At 38.9% G+C, this 20,001-nt stretch overlaps 1 protein-coding gene across 7 annotated transcripts in view; it reads left to right on the top strand.

Annotated features, from left to right (window-relative positions):
- The window catches only part of ZNF638 (zinc finger protein 638), a 90,784-nt gene that overhangs the window by 34,127 nt on the left and 36,656 nt on the right, over positions 1-20,001 (top strand). For all 7 annotated transcript variants that reach the window (XM_061431974.1, XM_061431972.1, XM_061431969.1 and 4 more), the window contains 2 exons: positions 16,179-16,237; positions 16,456-16,508. In XM_061431974.1, the coding sequence (XP_061287958.1) occupies positions 16,179-16,237; positions 16,456-16,508 (112 nt within the window). The remainder of the gene's footprint in view (positions 1-16,178; positions 16,238-16,455; positions 16,509-20,001) is intronic.

Below are 20,001 nucleotides of genomic sequence, written 5' to 3'. Positions count from 1 at the left end.
TTCTCTTAGACTGTCTTCATTTCTTTTCATTCTTTTTTATTCTTTTCCATGGCAGTGATTGCGACCATTTTGCCTTCCAGGTCACTTATCCATTATCTGCCTCTCTTACTCCACTATTGATTCCTTCCAGTGTATTTTTCTCTGCAATTATTGTTTTTTTTTTTTTTATCTCTGTCTGTTCTTTAGTTCTTCTGTATCTTCTTGCATCTTCTTGATCTGTGCCTCCATTCTTTTTCTGATATCATGTTTCATCTTCATCTTCACTGTCATTATTGTGAATTCTTTTTCCGGTAGTAGGTTGGCCATCTCTACTTCACTTAATTATTCTTCTGGGGTTTCATGTTTCCTTCTTCTATGACATATGACTCTTCTCTCATTTTCTCTAACTTTCTGTAACTGGTTTCCATTTCGTAGGCTACAAGATTGTAGTTCTTGCTTCTTCTGTTGCTCTCTGGTGTATGAGGCCATCTTAAGCGACTTGTGCAGGCTTTCTGATGAGAGAGGCTGGTTCCTCCCCTGCTGTAGACTGAGCTGCATTTTGTCCCTCGCTTGGGCAGGGCCATGCTGAGGGAGACTTAAGTCTGCTCATGGGTGGGGTGTGTTCCTGTCCTGCTGGCTGTTTGGCTTTGAGGTGACCCACCACTGAAGTTTATAGGCTGTTTGGTGGAACTAATGCGGGCCTCTAGAAGGACTCATACCAATGAGTACTTTATAGAATTGCTGCTGCCAGAATCTTTGTTCTGCAGTGGGCTACAGCCATCCCTGCCTTTGCAAGATCTTCCTTTAGTAGGCAGGTGGGTCTGACCAAGTCTCTATGGGGTCCTGCTTTTTTCCCCTGAGTCCTGGTGCACACAAGACTTGTCTGCTCCTTTCCAAGAGTGGAGTTTGTGCTTCCTCCAGCCTTGTGGAATTCCTGCAGTCAAATCCTGCTGGCCTTCAAAACCCAATTCTCTAGGGACTCCTTCTCCTGTTACCAGACTCCAGACTGGAAGCCTGACATGGGGCTCAGAACTTCCAATCTTGTGGGATAACTTCTGTGGTTTAATTGTTTTCCCGTTTTGTGAGTTGCCCACCTGTTGAGTATGGGATTTGATTTTAACATGATTGCACCCCTCCTGACATCTCATTGTGGCTTCTCTGTCTTTGGATGTAGGGCAATTTTTTTCTGGTAGGTTCCAGCCTTTTTTTTTGGTCACTGGTTCTTCAGCAGTTAGCTGTGAGTTCGGTGTTTTCCTAAGGAGGTGAGTTCATACCCTCTGCTCCACCAACTACAGTATTGACTTTAATTTATCTTTTTCAGTTTTTTTTAATTGAAGCATAATGTATTTACAGTGTTATACCAGTCTCTGCTGTACACAAAGTGACTCAGTTCAGTCGCTCAGTCGTGTCCGACCCCATGGACGGCAGCACACCAGGCCTCTCTGTCCATCACCAACTTCCAGAGTTTACTCAAACTCATGTCCATTGAGTCGGTGATGCCATCCAGCCATCTCATCCTCTGTCATCCCCTTCTCCTCCTGCCTTTAATCTTTCTAAGCATCAGGGTCTTTTCAAATGAGTCAGTTCTTTGCATCAGGTGGCCAAAGTATTGGAGTTTCAGTTTCAGCATCAGTCCTTCCAATGAATAATCAGGACTGATTTCCTTTAGGATGGACTGATTGGATCTCCTTGCAGTCCAAGGGACTCTCAAGAGTCTTCTCTAATACTGCGGTTCAAAAGCATCAGTTCTTCACTGCTTAGCTTTATAGTCCAACTTTCACATCCATACATGACCACTGGAAAAACCATAGCTTTGACTAGATGGACCTTTGTTGGCAAAGTAATATCTCTGCTTTTTAATATGCTGTCTAGGTTGGTCATAACTGTTCTTCCAAGGAACAAGCATCTTTTAATTTCACGGCTGCAGTCACCACCTGCAGTGATTTTGGAGCCCCCCAAAATAAAGTCTGTCACTGTTTCCATTGTTTCCCCATCTATTTGCCATGAAGTGATGGGATCAGATGCCATGATCTTAGTTTTCTGAATGTTGAGTTTTAAGCCAACTTTTTCACTGTCCTCTTTCACTTTCATCAAGAGGCTTTTTAGTTCCTCTTCACTTTGTGCCATAAAGGTGGTGTCATCTGCATATCTGAGGTTATTGATGTTTCTCCCAGCAGTCTTGATTCCAGCTTGTGCTTCTTCCAGCCCAGCGTTTCTCATGATGTACTCTGCGTGTAAGTTAAATAAGCAGGGTGACAGTATATAGCCTTGACATACTCCTTTTCCTATTTGGAACCAGTCTGTTGTTCCATGTCCAGTTCTAACTGTTGCTTCCTGACCTGCATACAGGTTTCTCAAGAGGCAGGTCAGGTGGTCTGGTATTCCCATCTCCTGAAGAATTTTCCAGTTTGTTGTGATCCACACAGTCATAGGCTTTGGCATAGTCAATTAAGCAAAGTAGATGTTTTTCTGGAACTCTCTTGCTTTTTTGATGATCCAACAGATGTTGGCAATTTGATCTCTGGTTCCTCTGCCTTTTCTAAAACCAGCTTGAACATCTGGAAGTTCACGGTTCACATATTGCTGAAGCCTGGCTTGGAGAATTTTGAGTATCACTTTACTAGCGTGTGAGATGAGTGCAATTGTGCAATAATTGGAGCATTATTTGGCATTGCCTTTCTTTGGGATTGGAATGAAAACTGACCTTTTCCAGTCCCATGGAACCGCTGAGTTTTCCAAATTTGCTGGCATATTGAGTGCAGCACTTTCACAGCATCGTCTTTCAGGATTTTAAATAGCTCAACTGGAATTCCATCACCTCCACTAGCTTTGTTCGTAGTGATGCTTTCTAAGGCCCACTTGACTTCACATTCCAGGATGTCTGGCTCTAGGTGAGTGATCACACCATCGTGATTATCTGGGTCGTCAAGATCTTGTGTTGTTCTCTTGTGTTGCTGGAAGAGTGACTCAGTTATTCTCTTATATTCTTTTCCATTATGGTTTATCACAAGATATTGTATTCTCTGTGATGTACGTTAGGACCTTATTGTTTATCCACTCTAAATGTGATAATTTGCATCTACCAACCCCGTACTCCCAGGCCATCCCTCTCCCTCCCCCCTCCACCTTGTCAACCCCAATTCTGTTCTCTGTGTCTAAAAGTCTTTCCATTTTACAGATAGGTTCATTTGTGCCATATTTTAGATTCCACCTGTGTGATATCAGGTGATAATTGTTTTTCTGACTTCACTTAGTGTGATAATGTCTATAGTTGCATCCACGTTGCTGCACTTGGCATTTCATTTTTATGACTGAGTAGTATTCCACTGTATTTATACCGTATCTTTGTCCATTTATCTGTTGGTGGAAATTTAGGTTGTTTTTGTGTTTTGGTTCTTGTGAATAGTGCTGCTATGAATATAGGCGTTCATGTGTCTTTTTGAATTACAGTTTTGCCTGGATGTATTCCCAAGATTGCTGGATTATATGGTAATTCTATTCTTAGGTTTCTGAGGAACCTTCTTTTTGTTTTGCATTGTAGCTGTACCAGCTTACATTCCCATCAGCAGTGCAGGAGATTTCTCTTCTCCACATCCTCTCCACATCCTCTCCAGCATTTGTTACTTATAGACTTTTTAATCATGATCATTCTGGCTGCTGTGAGATTGTACCTCATTGTAGTTCTGATATGCATTTCTGTAATGTGATGTTGAGCTTCTTTTCATGTGCTTACTGACTATTTGTATATCTTTGGAAAAATATCCGTTGAGGTGGAGAATTAACTATTAAGATCTTTTGCCCATTTTTTGATTGGGTTGTTTGTTTTTTTGTTCTTGAGTTATATAAACTATTTGTATATTTTGGAGTTAAGCACTTGTTGGTCCTATCATTTATAGAAATTTTCTCCCACTCCATATCTTGTCTTCATTTTTTGTTGTTTTTGTTGTGTTTTTCTTATAGTTTTCTTTGCTATGCAAAAGCTTGTAAGTTTTATTAGCTCCAATTTGTGTTTTGTTTTTTTTTTCTTTTCTTTTTCTTTTTATATCTATTGCCTTGGGAGACTAAGCTAAGAAAAACGTTGGTACCATTTGTATCAGAATGTTTTTGCTATGCTCTATTTTAGGAGTTTTATAGTGTTAAATAAAACTAGACACTGAAGGTGGCAGAGCAGAAGGATATGAACTCACCTTACAAAAACGCCAAAATATGTTTTAAGTCTTTAAGCCATTTTGAGTTCATGTCTGTGTGTTGTGAAAGGGTATGTTCTAACTTCGTTTTTTACATGCAGCTGTCCAACTTTCCCAGCACCACTTGCTGAAGAGACTGTCTTTTTCCCATTGTTTATTCTTGCTTTGTTCATTGGAGATTGACTGTAATTGTATAGGTTTATTTCTGGGCTCTCTATATTGTTCCAGTCATTTGCATGTCTGTTTTTGTACCAGGTGCAAACTGTTTTGTTTACTGTAGCTTTGTACTATTGTCTGAAGTCTGGGAGAGTTATGCTTCCTGCTTTTCTTTTTTTTTTCCCCCCTGACAATTGCTCTGGCAATTGTGGGTCTATGGTTCCACATAAATTTTTGGATTATTTTACTTCTGTGAAAAAATGTCATGAGGGGGTAATTTGATAGGGATCACATTAAAATCTGTAGATTTTTCTGGATAGTATTTCCATTTTAACAGTGTTCTTTCAATTCAAGAGCATGGGCTATTTTTCTGTTTCTTTGAATCTTCTTTTATTTCTTAATATTTTATAACTCTCAGCATGTAAGTTTTTCACTTCCTTGCTCAAGTTTATTCCTAGGTTTTTAAATTTTTTTGGTGAAACTTTTTTTCTCGTGGAAGGTTTCTTTTCTTTTTTTTTTTTTTTTCGGTTTGTTTATTTTTAATTGGAGGATAATTGCTTTACAGTATTGTGTTTGTTTCTGACATATATCTTTTGGTGAGATTTTAAAGGACATTCTCTTTCTGATATTTCATTGTTACTGTGAAGGGAATGCAACCAATTTCTGAATGTTAATCTTGTATCCTACTACTTTGCTGAATTCATTTATTAGATCTGTTCGTTTTTATGTATAGTTCTTAGGGCTTTCTATATATGTATCATGTCATCATATAGTAACAATTGTACCTCCTCCCTTCCAATTTGGATCCTTTTTATTTGTTAGGTAATAGGAGTTTTTATCTTGAATGGATATTGAATGCTTTTTCTGCATCTGTTGAGATGATCATGTGGTTTTTGACTTGTTACTGTGATGTGTTACGTTGATTTGTGTATATGTTGAACGATACTTGTGAACCTGGGATGAATCCCACTTGGTCGTGTTATATATGCATCAATGATACTGACCTGTAATTTTCTTTTTTGGTGGTTTCTTCCTCTGGTTTTGGTATTAGAGTGATGGTGGCTTTATAGAATGTCTTTGAGACTGTTCTCTCTCCTTCAGTCTTCTATATTCTTCTTTGAGAGAATTTGCCTATGATGCCCTCTGGTCCTGGGCTTTTTTTGTATTGGAAGTTCAGTTTTGTTTACCCTTTGAAAGAACCAGCTCTTGATTTTGTTGACTTTTTTTCCCTATTCCTAATCTCTATTTTATTTCTCCCCCACCCCCATCTTTATTTCCTTCCTTCTTCTGACTTTAGGTTGTTTGTTTATTTTTTTTTTTAATTCTTTTGTGTAGTAGATTAGGCTTTTTACTTGGGATATTTTTCTTGTTTTTGATGAAGACCTGTTATCACTATGAACTGGTCTCTAAGAACTGCTTTTGCTGGATTGCATAGGGCTTCCCTGGTAGCTCAGACGGTAAAGCGTCTGCCTACAATGTGGGAGACCCGGGTTTGATCCCTGGGTCGGGAAGATCCCCTGGAGAAGGAAGTGGCAACCTACTCCAGTACTCTTGCCTGGAAAATCCCATGGATGGAGGAACCTGGTGAGCTACAGTCCATGGGGTCCGAAAGAGTCGGACACGACTGAGCGGCTTCACTTCACATAGATTTTCTATGGTTGTGTTGTTGTTTGTCTCACGGTACTTTTTAATTTCCTTATTGAACCTTTTTTTTTTTTTTTTTAAGTAGCATGTTATTCAGTCTCCATGTAATCTTTTTTTTTTTCTTGTTTCCTGTGGTTGATTTCTCGTTTCATGCCATTGTGATCGGAGAAAATGCTTGAAATAATATCTGTACCCTTAAATTTGTTTAGGTTAGTTTTGTGCCCCAGGACATGTGGTCAATCCTAGAAAATGTGTGTGCACTTGAAAAATATGTATATTCTGTGGGGTTTTTTTGGATGCAGTGTCCTGAAAATACCTATTAAGTTTTACTTTTCTGTTGTAACATTTGGGACTTCTGTTGCATTTTGATTCTCTGTCTGGAAAATCTCTCCACTGATGTGAGTTGGGTGTTACTTTCCTACTATTGTCTTCCTGCTGATTTCTCCCTTCATATCTGTTAGTTATTTATGTATTTGGGTGCTCTTAAATTATGTGCATATTTGTTGATGAGTGTAAAATCTTCCTCTTGTATTGATCCTTTTATCATTATATAGTGTCCTTTATCTTTGTAGCCTTTGCTTTAAAATCTGTTTTGTCTGATATGAGTATTGCAAGTCCTGCTTTCTTTATTTTTGCATGAGATATCTTTTTCCATGCCTTCACTTTCAATCTGTATGTGTCCTTTGCCTTAAGGTGGATCTCTTGTAGGCAGAATATGGTAGGCTTTTATTTTTTAATCCAATCTGTCACTCTTTTATTTTTTTTTTTAATTTTACACATGATAGTGTATATCCCCTCTTCGGTTTTAAAAATTAATTAATTTTTGGCTGTGCTGGGTCTTTGTTGTGTGTGGGCTTCTCACTGTGGTTTCTTCTTTTGTTGCTGAGCACAGGCTTTATGGGTTTGGGTTCAGTAGTTGCGGCACACAGACTCGTTAGTTGTGGGGCCAGGCTTACTTGCTCTGTGGCATTTGCAATCTTCTAGCACCAGCGATCGAACTCGTGTCTACTTCATTGGCATGCAGATTCTTATCCAGTACTCCACTAGGGAAGTCCTACTCTATGTCTTTGGATTGGAGTATTGACATTTAAAGTAATTATTGATTCATGTATTTATTTCTATTTCTTTTTTTTTCCCTTTAAAAATTTTGTTGAAATATAGTTGATTTACACTTTTCATTAAAAAAAATGTTGAAGTGTAGTTGATTTACATATTGCCACACCAAACTTTATTTTCCAGTTGATTCTTTTCTTCTTCCCTTTTACTTTTTGTGATTTGATCATTTCCTTTTATTCTGCCTCTCCCTTCTGGCCTGCAGTATTTCTGTATTGAAGTCAACTGATAGCCTTCTGGAGGTTCCCTAGTAGTGAACTCTGTTTTTATTTTGCTGCCTTTAGAGTTCTCTCTTTGTTTTTAACTTTTGCCATTTTTATTATGTCTTGGAGTAGGTCTATTTGGGTTCATCTTGTTTGGGACCTTCTGTGCTTCCCGTATCTGGATATGTTTCCTTCTTTAGGTTTGGGAAATTTTCAGCCATAATTTCTTCAAATACATTTTCAGTCCCCTTTTTTCTTTCTTTTTCTTCAATCTCTGCATAGACTGGCCTGCTTTATATTATTACCCCATAGGTCTCTTATATTGCCTTTTTTTTTTCATTTGGCTTTCTGTCTGCTCTTTTGATTGGGTGCTTTCCATTAGTCTGTCTTCTAGGTCACTTATTCTTTCTTCTGCATTATTCATTTTGCTATTTACTGCCTTGAGCTCAGCTTTCATCTTGGCAAATGAATTTTTAGATTTTACTTAGCTCCTTTTCACAGTTTCTAGTTCTTTTTTAATAATAATCTGTATTTCTCTTGATAGCCTTTCTTAATTCCTTCAGTATTTTCATTATCTCCTTTTTCAACTCAGTGTCTTTTAGACTGAAGAGTTTTGTTTCATTGTTCCTTCAGGGAAATATTCTTGATATTTTAACTGAGAGTGGTTTCTCTGCTTCTCATTTTCCTTGTACTTCTCTTAGTCCAAGAGTTTAGGAGAAACAACTGTCTCATGTTGTCTTAGAGGGCTATTTATAAGCAGGAACATCCCCGTATAGCTTTTTTGGGTTTTAATATTTTTTTGGTGTGAAGGCCGGTTTTGATTTGGATGCTTGCTGTCTCTTTCGTCAGCATGTGCTGGTTGTTACCACCTTGATAAGGGGTATGCAAGTGCACAGATGCTCGACTGATGTAGGTTCCCAGGAAGGTGGGGGCTGCAGTTGTGTTCCTCTGCAGTGACAGTGTTATTCTGCAAACCCCCAGAGAGGTGGGGGCAGTGGTTGGCATTGGGTCATGAAACCCTTGGCAGCAGAGGCAGGCCTCACATGCTCCCAGGGAAGTTGACCCTGAGTGCGGACTCGCAGCAGTGGCAAGCCATGCAAGTTCCTGGAAAGGTGGGGCATTGACTTACAGATTGTTTGTGGAACTCTTGGCAACGGCATTGGCACCAGTCTGTGCCTACCCCTGGAATCTGAGATGGCAGCTATGACTTGCACCCAGCCCTGGAGTTTGTGTGGGCTGCCTATGAGCATATGGAGAAAGAAGCTTCTGTGACACCCCTCTCCTCTTGCGCCCCCTCACAGTGGTCCCTTGTCTCTCTGAAGAACCTGGGCTTCTTCTTGGACTCCCATCAGTTGTGGTGTACTACCTCATAGCCCCTTCAGACTGTCTTCACACAGCCAACTCCAGTCCTGTCCATTGGGCCTGACCTCCAAAGCCCAAGCCTCAGGACACAAGCTCCACCTGCCCTAGTGGTTAAATGAACAAGCATCTTAGGCTGTGGGGAGCTGACCAGCATCAGCAGTCTGTTCAGGTTTCCCTTGGCTTTGTCCTCTGCACCTCTGTCGCTGAGCTCTCCTCTGAGGCTGTATTTCCCCCCCTCTCTGTTACAGCTGATCTCATCAGTGAGGGGACTTCCCAGTGTGCAGAAGCCTTTTCCTCTTTCACAGCTCCCTCCCAGAGGCACAGGTCCTGTCCTGATTCCTTTCTTTATTTTCTCTATTCTTTTGCCCTTCCCTGTTATGTGGAGATTTTCATGCTCCTTTGGAAGTCTGTCTTCTGGTATTGTTCAGTAGATGTTCTTTGTAAGTTGGTCTACATGTGGATGTACTTCTGATGAATATGTGGGAGGAGAGCACTGCATCCTATTTCTCACATTTTTCTATTGGGTTATTTGCCTTTAAAAAATTTTTCATCTGAAGGTGTTCATTATCCTAAGAAACTAATTTTGTATTATACATGAGAAGTATTTTCTTTTAGAATGTTGCTTATATGATACGTAAAGTTTTTTTAATTTTGGTGCACTCCAGTTTTACTGCCTTTTTACTCTTAATGGCTTTTTTCTTTTATTTTAGAAGACCTTTATACCAATGCCAGAAAGATATATTTCCATTATGTTTTAAATCTATTATTTGTGATACAGTGTGTGAATGATATGACTGTTTGCAAAATGGGTAACCAATTAACCCAACACTATTTATGCCTCATTTATCTTTCCTCATTGATTTGTAAAGCTGTCTTGTGTATAAACTACCCTATACACATAGAGCTGTTTCAGTCTGTTAATTTTCATATGAATGCTATGTAGTTTAAATTTTTCTAACTATAGTTTTATAATACTTGCCATTTTTCTAATAGAATCATTTTTCTTTGTTTTCTCCTTCCATGTATTTTTGCTTAATCTTAAACATTTACTCCTACGTATTAGATTTAAAATCCGTTTGTTCTCTAAAAAACCTTAATGAGCGTTTAATTGGTACTGTACAGAATTTGTATTGATGTATTTACAGTACTAAATCTTGCTGTCCAAAAACAGGTTTTATTCCTTCATTTATTTAGGTTTCATTTTGTGTCCCTCAGCGAGTTTTTACATTTTTTTCCCATAACGTTCTTTTGTATGTTTCCATAACATGCATTTTGGAAGAAGTGTTAATTTTTATTTATTTGTATATGTCATAAATATTCTTTCAATTGCTATTAAAAGAGTTTTATTTTTTATGTTTTCTGGTTAGTTATTATTGGAGTAACCCATCATTCTGGTTTACTAATATTAGGTACATACATGCCCATCTCATTGTCCCATTGTCCTAATTTGAATAATTATTACATGGTGACCGTTGTCATTACCAATTTAGAATTTCTTTCATTTTCAGTTAACAGAAAACTTCTCCAATGGTTTATTAAACAAATAAGAGGTTTATTTATCTTATAACAGGAAATTGGCTGGTGGGTGATCTGTGGCTGATACAACAGCTCTAAAATATCTTCAGGAACCCAGCCTTTTGATTTTTCTAATTCACTGTCATTAGCATGTACTTTTTCATCCTTTTTGTAAGATGGTTGTTGTACCTTCTGGTATTATTTCAATCTTTCAAACAGAAAGAAAGGAATGTGTCAGGAACACAATGAATTTTTAGTGTCCCTCTACCCCCCACACACACTCCCAAGAAGGAGGAGTTCCCCAGCAACTTCCACCTACTTTTGATTTATCAGAACTGTGACACATATCCTCCTCTATTGCAGAGAAGAATAAGGGGAAGCAAGAATTGAATGCATAATTTAATAATTTAAACTTTATTTTGAGACATTTAAATGTTATTCAAAGTTTTCAGCAGGGCTTTGACAGTGAAATCGATGGATTTGAAAGATTCATCAGGAAGTGATCTGCAGAATGAATTAGTAGGGCAGATGACTCTGAAGGCAAAGAAAGCTTAGCATATTGATTAAAGGAAAGAAGAGAAAAGATCACTGAAATCCAGTTAGAGCACTCATCTAGACAAGCAGACTACTCTAACAGTTTGGGGTAGATTAGTAACCTTGAGAATAGAAAGAAGAAATAGCTTTTATACCATTGACTCTCAAGCAGGACTAGCTGATTATTAAAGTTTTAAATGTGAGATCAATATTCTTTAATTCTAAAATGTTTAATCTGGGAAAATGACTGAGTAGTGATACATTTAGGGTATTATAGTATTTCAAACAGATTAAAATAATTCTCTTAGATGACTTTTTTATAAGGTTGGTAAGGCAGCAGTGTAAGTTGAATAGTTCAGTCATTAACTGTTTTTGATTTTCATAGTAAAGAATGGCCTAAGTATCAGCACTGAAAACTAGAAAACATGCCATCTACCTGTCACAAACATTGATGTTCTTCAGTTAAATATGGTTTGAGTGGTGCTGAATTAAAGCCTTTGAAGATTTACTCATGACCTCTCTCTTGTGGTTGACCAGAGGGAACCCCCAACAAAACTCTGGTTATGGCTTCTTCAAGGTTAGAAGTTTATGGGACAATCTTTTGGCCTGTTACCACAGGGGAAGACATTAAGTTTTCCTGTCAGAGCAAGCACAAAATAGACTGGAAACTCAAACTAGGAAAAAGAATGTCAGCCTTATAGCTTTCTTGGTCTACACCTTAATTTTGGCATGAATAGTTAAAACCATGACAAAACCTTTCTGCCTACATTTGATGTTTCATGTTAGGACTGCCTTGGACTCTGTGATTCAGAAAATACTCTCTTCATTTTGCTACTTTTCGGAATCAGTAATAAAATGTTAGAGAAAAGACAAAAACTTTCTACAGCCCTGTATTACACCTGAAGGATTAAAGTATGGTTCTGCACAGTTCTGGTGACAAACCTTGTCTAACAAATAACCATGTGTTTAATTACAAGCCAGCATAGACATGAGTCTTTAACAATGATTCTTAACCAGTCTGCTGAAAGCAAGCATTCTTCTTTTCCAGAAAAATTGGCACATGTTGGTACTCAGAATTTTCCTTAAGGAAGCAGGAGCTCTTGATACAGAAAAAAATATAATCAGAGTTTTCAACAGACAGAAGGACCTTTGCAGTTATAAAATAGTGCTATGGCTCTTCAAGAAAACAAAACAGAAAAAACAAGACTTAAAAAACTCAGATTTACTGGTTTCAGCAAGATTCATGGTGACCATTACATCTAAAACCTAGAGCAAGCAGTTAGCTTAGATTTAAGAAGACTGCATGGAGAACAAAAACAATGCCAGGAAGCAGTGCACAGTGGTTTGAGCATTATGGAAAGTCTGATTAATAACAGATAAAACTGAGGATATACAATCAGTTCAGAAGAGAGTTTAGTTTCATTTTAATTCAAAAATTATTCTTGGGACTTCCTGGTGGTCCAGTGACTAAGACTTTATGCTTCCATTGCAGGGGGGTGTGGGTTTGATCCCTGATCAGGGAACTAGCTCCCACATGTGACAACTAAAAGTTTGTGTGTTGCAACTAAGAACCAGCACAACCCAATAAATAAATATTTAAGGAAAGAACTATTTCTTAAACATCTTTTGTATGTCAGCCATTGTGGTACATGCAGAAGATGCATTAATGAACAAGGCAAATATGCTTCCATCCTTCTTAGAACTTAACAGTCTATTAGTAAAGGTTAAAAGGTCTAAAATAATGAAGAGGAAAGTCATGGTGGATGCATCCAAGAGACCCAGTCTGCATATAACTAGGATTACAGAAAGAAGATATCACTTAAAAACTGGTGAAGATGTTAAGTTTCATAGTTATAAAGGTGAAAGCCCTAGTGATCCAGGCAGAAACTATGTAAATGTAAAAAGAGGTAGACCAGCCTTAGATAGCCAAGCAAGTCATTCTCAAGGTTGAGTGAGAAAAAGATTGATTCATTGTGATTTATTATGTGGATTTCAAGTCAAATAATCAAGTTGTATGCTAGGACAGTATTCTCAGACATATATGGGTTCAAAGAACCTTTCATCTATATGTATTTCCTAAAATATAATTATCAAAATGAAGAACTTAAGAAATGGGGAAGTTATGATATAAAACGGTAATTGCACCAGGCTTCTCTGGTGGCTCAGTGGTAAAAAATCCATCTGTGAATGCAGAAGATGGAGGTTTGATCCCTGGGTCATAAAGATCCCCCAGAGAAGGAAATTGCAACTCACTCCAGTATTCTTGCCTGGGAAATGCCATGGACAGAGGAGCTGGGTGGGCTACAGTCCATGGGATCGCAAGAGTTGGACACGGTTTAGTGACTAAACAACAGAGAGTAATAAAACCATTTAAACATAGAATGCATGTATGCTCAGTCGTTTCTGACTCTTTGCTACCCCATGGACTGTAGCCCACCAGGCTCCTCTGTCTGTGGTATTTCCCAGGCATGAATACTGAAGTGGGTTGCCATTTCTTCCTCCAGGGGATCTTTCTGGTCCAGGGATCAAACCTGAGTCTTTTGGATCTCCTAAATGGTAGGCAGATTTTTTTTTTTTTTTTAAATCACTGAGACACCTGGGAAACCCATTTAAACAGGATAAAACACAAATAGTTGTATCTTTATAAAATAGTATAAATTGTTTAAAAAAATTAAAAACAATAACTTTGTCTTAAAATAATGTCATCAAAATTAGCATGTAAGCCAAGGTGTAAGGGCTTTTAAATTTATAAGAAGAAATCAATAGTTTCATATTTCTTTTGAAATTGGAGATACCCATTGAAAATGAAAGTGAAGTCGCTCAATCGTGTCTGACCTTTGCGACCCCATAGACTGTAGCCTACCAGGCTCCTCCGTCCATGGGATTTTCAAGGCAAGAGTACTGGAGTGGGGTGCCATTTCCTTCTCCAGAGGATCTTCCTGACCCAGGGATCAAACCCGGGTCTCCTACATTGTAGGCAGACGCTTTACCATCTGAGCCACCAGGGAAGCCTATTACCCATTAGTAGAATATAAGTAGGAGGATGTTAAGTCACTTCAGTCATGTCCGACTCTGTGTGACCCCATAGACAGCAGCCCACCAGGCTCCCCTGTCCCTAGGATTCTCCAGGCAAGAACACCGGAGTGGATTGCCATTTCCTTCTCCAATGCACGAAAGTGAAGTCGCTCAGTCGTGTCTGACTCTTCCGACCCCATGGACTGCAGCCTACCAGGCTCCTCTGTCCATGGGATTTTTCAGGCAAGAGTACTGGAGTGGGGTGCCATCACCTTCTCCGAAGTAGGAGGATGAGTATCTTCTAAACTACTGGGGGTAAGGGAGATGTTGGGATAAAATCCCGTATGGCACAAAAATGCCTCCAAAGAACAGAAAACATAAAATGACAGCAATTATGAGTTCAAATCATTTTAACACATTTATTCAGTTCAGTTCAGTTGCTCAGTCATGTCCGACTCTTTGCGACCCCATGAGTCGCAGCACGCCAGGGCTCCCTGTCCATCACCAACTCCCGGAGTTCACCCAAACTCGTGTCCATCGAGTCAGTGATGCCATCCAGTCATCTCATCCTCTGTCGTCCCTTTCTCCTCCTGTCCCCAATCCCTCCCAGCATCAGAGTCTTTTCCAATGAGTCAACTCTTCGCATGAGGTGGCCGAAGTACTGGAGTTTCAGCTTTAGCATCATTCCTTCCAAAGAAATCCCAGGGCTGATCTCCTTCAGAATGGACTGGTTGGATCTCCTTGCAGTCCAAGGGACTCTCAAGGGTCTTCTCCAACACCACAGTTCAAAAGCATCAATTCTTCGGTGCTCAGCCTTCTTCACAGTCCAACTCTCACATCCATACATGACCACAGGAAAAACCATAGCCTTGACTAGACAGATTTTTGTTGGCAAAGTAATGTCTCTGCTTTTGAATAGGCTATCTAGGTTGGTCATAACTTTCCTTCCAAGGAGTAAGCGTCTTTTAATTTCATGGTTACAGTCACCATCTGCAGTGATTTTGGAGCCCCCCAAAATAAAGTCTGTCACTGTTTCCACTGTTTCCGCATCTATTTCCCACGAAGTGATGGGACCAGATGCCATGATCTCAGTTTTCTGAATGTTGAGCTTTAAGAAAACTTTTCCATTCTCCTCTTTCATTTTCATCAAGAAGCTCTTTAGTTCTTCTTCACTTTCTGCCATAAGGGTGGTGTCATCTCCATATCTGAGGTTATTGATATTTCTCTTGGCAATCTTGATTCCAACTTGTGCTTCTTCCAGCCCAGCGTTTCTCATGATGTACGTATAAGTTAAATAAGCAGAGTGACAGTATACAGCTTTGACGTACTCCTTTTCCTATTTGGAACCAGTCTGTTGTTCCATGTCCAGTTCTAACTGTTGCTTTCTGATCTGCATACAGGTTTCTCAAGAGGCAGGTCAGGTGGTCTGGTATTCCCATCTCTTTCAGAATTTTCCACAGTTTATTGTGATCCACACAGTCAAAGGCTTTGGCATAGTCAATAAAGCAGAAATAGATGTTTTTCTGGAACTCTTCTTGCTTTTTTGATGATCCAACAGATGTTGGCAATTTGATCTCTGGTTCCTCTGTCTTTTCTAAAACCAGCTTGAACATCTGGAAGTTCACGGTTCACGTATTGCTGAAGCCTGGCTTGGAGAATTTTGAGCATTACTTTACTAGCGTGTGAGATGAGTGCAATTGTGCAGTTATTGGATGTTCACTAATTGCCAAGCTTAAAGAGCAATGCACCTTTCAGTAAGGTAGTTATGGAAGGTCTCATTAAAAATGTGAAAAGGAAGTGAAGGTGTAAATTGTTCCTTGAATTGGGAGCATTCCAAACAGCAACTGCAGAAGACTTCCCAAGTCCATGCCTATGTAGTTTGTTTTGTTTTAGGAGTTTAAAGGGTGCTTGGGATTGAAAGTGGAGATGGCTGTAAAGAGATATGTGGTGATTTGGGGGTAAAGAATGGGTAAAATGAGTAGTGTAAAAGTATTAGCTTTTTTTTCTGAGTGTGATGAAAGGTTTTGAGTTTAGGAGTGGTAGTTATCAGTCTGGTTCTGTGTTAAAAATGGAGTGAGGGTGGTTGAAAAGCAAAGACAGAAGCAGAGACCATTATGAGTCTATTATAGTAATTAAAGCAAAAGATTGTGATAGATTGGACCAGAGTGATAATAATTAGTATCAGAAATGGTATGGCACTATTAGAAATGTCTTTGAAAGATAGTGATAAGAAAATGCCAATAAGTGATAAAAGACAAGATATAAAATTACACTGTATAATCACAAGTTGAAAATATTTTATTTCTGTCTATAAATAGAAAAGGTAATTAGCATTTTTACTTCAGGGTAAGAAGGTTTTTATTTATGGTTGTATATGTGTGTAGATTTCATATGCTTTTGTGTATTTTGTACATTCCCTTTTATAATTTGAGAAGAGGCTTAAGGTTTTCAAAATATTTTTCTTTCATAGAACAAAGAGGTGAAGAAAAAGATGTCAGATTCAAAGAAAACATCTGCATCTACTTTAAAGTAAGTAATTCTATGATTTTCTGCATGAGAACAAATATACATATGAATTAAATTTTAAAAGTTTTGACAACTACATTTTTAATATATTTTAATCTCCCTGACTCAAATGGGACATCATTCTAATTGAATTATTTTAAACTTTTTTAGATACAAGCTTTGTATCTTTAGAAGATTTTGGTGTTAGAATTTCTTGGCTAATTTTTTTCTTCTTTTAATAGAAAAGATACAGATGCTTCCACAGCTGTTGAAACTGTGACTGCAGCTTCTGCTAGTAAGTTGTTCGTTTACTACTCCTCCAATATGAGTATATTTTGTCAGTTTACTGGAAACTTCTTGCAGGATGATGCTAGGAAAATAGTATTCATTGTGCTTTAGTAGAAGGGATCCACATTGGCCCCTGTTTTAAGCTAGTGATCCACTGGAGAATGCCCATATTCTTCAGCCTTGCATAAATGAGCCCTTACCCTTTCCCCCAGATTACTTTTTCAGTCTCTTGTCACACATATGTATATTATGTTTCAGTTACTCAGAGCAGTTCATTTTCCAGCTGTTCTGTCCTATTTCATTTCACAGGTCTTTATACTGTCCATTCATGTAGAGTCATTGTCTAAATTACAGATAACTTTACTTAGTAACAACCTGCTCCAGTATCCTTCCCTCTAGATCCCGTGGACAAAGGTGCCTGGTGGGCTGCTGTCTATGGGGTCACACAGAGTCGGACACAACTGAAGCAACTTAACATGGGTGTGTGCATTGGAGAAGGAAATGGCAACCCACTCCAGTGTTCTTGCCTGGAGAATCCCAGAGATAGAGGAGCCTTGTGGGCTGCTGTCTCTAGGATTGCACAGAGTCAGACACAATTAAAGCGACTTAGCAGCAGCAGTAAGCACTTCTGAAGTACCTACTTAGTAGGTACCAGGCCTTGTGCAAGATAATGAAAATACAAAGCCAATTAAAACTCCTTTTGGAGGGTCAAGGTGGGGCAAATTCCAATTTATTCTTTAAGGCCTGTCTCAGAAAATGCTTCTTCTTGATACCTTTCATGACCCTTAGGCAGTTCAGTTCAGTTCAATCACTCAGTCATGTCTGACTCTTTGTGACCCCATGGACTGCAATAGGACAGGCTTCCCTGTCCATTACCAACTCCTGGACCCTGCTCAAACTCATGTCCATTGAGTCGGTGATGGCATCTAACCATCTTATCCTCTGTTGCCCCCTTCTCCTTCTGCCTTCAGTCTTTCCCAGCATCAAGGTCTTTCCTAATGAGTCAGTTCTTCACATCGTATCTTTGATCTGCTTGCAGTCTAAGGGACTCTCAAGAGTTTTCTCCAACATCATAGTTCAAAAGCCTCAATTTTTTGGCACTCAGCCATTTTTATGGTCCAATTCACACATCCATACATGACTACTGGAAAAACCATAGCTTTGACTCTACAGACCTTTGTCTACAAAGTAATGTCTCTGCTTTTTAACATGCTGTCTAGGTTTGTCATAGCTTTTCTTCCAAGGAGCAAGCATCTTTTAATTTCATTACTGCAGTCACCATCCGCAGTGATTTTGAAGCCCAAGAAAATAAAACCTACCACTTTCCACTTTTCCCTCACCTATTCACTATGAAGTGGTGGGACCAGGTGGGGCCATCATCTTCATTTTTTGATTGTTTGAGTTTTAAGCCAGCCTTTTCACTCTCCTCTTTCACCTTCATCAAGAGACTCTTTAGTTCCTTTTTGCTTTCTGCCATAAGGGTGGTATCATCTGCATATCTGAGGTTATTGATATTTCTCCCCACAATCTTAATTCCAGCTTGTGCTTTGTCCAGCCCAGCATTTCTCATGATGTACTCTGCATATAAGTTATATAAGCAAGTGACAATATACAGCCTTGACATACTCCTTTCCCAGTTTTGAACTTGTCTGATGTTCAGTGCCTGGTTCTAACTATAGCTTCTTGACCTACATGCAGGTTTCACAGGAGGCAGGCAGAATACCAAGGTGGTCTGGTGTTGCCATTTCTTGAAGACTTTTCCGCAGTTTGTTGTGATCCACACAGTCAAAGGCTTTAACATAGTCAATGAAGCAGAAGTAGATGTTTTTCTGGAATCTCTTGCTTTTTCTATGATCCAACGGATGTTGGCAATTTGATCTCTGGTCCCTTTGCCTTTTCTAAATACAGCTTGAATATCTGGAAGTTCTTGGTTCATGTACTGTTGAAGCCTGGCTTGAAGGATTTTGAGCATGACCTTGCTAGCATGTGAAATAAGTGCAATTGTGTGGTAGTTTGAACATTCTTTGGCATTGCCCTTCTTTGGGATTGGAGATTGGAATGATACTGACCTTTTCCAGTTCTGTGGCCACTGCTAAGTTTTCCAGATTTGCTGGCATATTGAGTGCAGCACTTTGACAGCATCATCTTTTAGGGTTTGACATAGCTCAACTGGAATTCTGTCACCTCCACCAGCTTTGTTTGTAGTGATGCTTCCTAAGTCTCACTTGACTTCCCATTCCAGGATGTCTGGCTCTAGGTGAGTGATGACACCATCATGGTTATCCAGATCATTAAGATCCTTTTTTCCCGGAGTTTTTGTATAATCCTTTTTGTATAATTCTGTGTATTCTTGCCCCCTCTTATTAATCTCTTCTACTTCTGTGAGGTCCATGCCATTTCTGTCCTTTATTGTTCCCGTCTTTGCATGAAATGTTCCCTTGGTATCTCGAATTTTCTTTTAGAGATCTCTAGTCTTTTCGCATTCTATTGTTTTCCTCTGTTTCCTTACATCATTCACTTAGGAAGGCTTTCTTGTCTATCCTTGCTGTTCTTTGGAATTCTGCATTCAGATTGTTATCTTTCCTTTTCTACTTTGCCTTTAGCTTCTCTTCTTTTCTCAGTTATTTGTAAGGCCTCCTCAGACAACCATTTTGCCTTTTTGCATTTCTTTTTCTTGGGGATGGTTTTATCACTGCCTCGTGAACAGTGTTAAAAACCTCCATCCATAATTCTTCAGACACTCAATCAGATCTAATCCCTTGAATTGACTTGTCACTTGCATTGTATAATTGCAAGGGATTTGATTTAAGTCATACCTGAGTGGTCTAGTGGTTTTCCCCTACTTTCTTCAATTTGTCTGAATTTTGCAATCGGAGTTTATGATCTGAGCCACAGTCAGTTCCCGGTCTTGTTTTTGCTGACTGTATAGAGCTTCTCCATCTTTGGTTGCAAAGAATATAATCAGTCTGATTTCAGCATTGACCATCTTGTGATGTCCATGTATAGAGTCGACTCTTGTGTTGTTGAAAGAGGGTGTTTGCTATGACCAGTGTGTTGTCTTGGCAAAACTCTGTTAGCCTTTGCCATGCTTAATTTTGTACTCTAAGGTCAAGCTTGCCTCTTACTCCAGGTATGGGACTTCCTATTTTTGCATTCCAGTCCCCTATGATGAAAAGGTGTTAGTTCTATAAGGTCTTTCAGGTCATCATAGAACTGTTTAACTTCAGCTTCTTTGGCATTAGTGGTTGGAGTATAGACTTGGATTGCTATGATACTGAATGGTTTGCCTTGGATAGGAACAGAGATCATTCTGTCATTTTTGAGATTGCATTTCAGACTCTCTCGTTGACTATGAGGTCATCATAGAACCATTCAACTTCAGCTTCTTTAGCATTAGTGGTTGGGGCATAGACTTGAATTATTATGATATTGAATCATTGGCCTTGGAAATGAACTGAATTACTACCATATTGAATGGTTTTCCTTGGAAACAAACGGGG

Source organism: Bos javanicus, chromosome 11 (assembly GCF_032452875.1).
Source record: "Bos javanicus breed banteng chromosome 11, ARS-OSU_banteng_1.0, whole genome shotgun sequence".
Taxonomy (NCBI): domain Eukaryota; kingdom Metazoa; phylum Chordata; class Mammalia; order Artiodactyla; family Bovidae; genus Bos; species Bos javanicus.
This window is presented reverse-complemented; position numbering and strand designations above follow the sequence as displayed.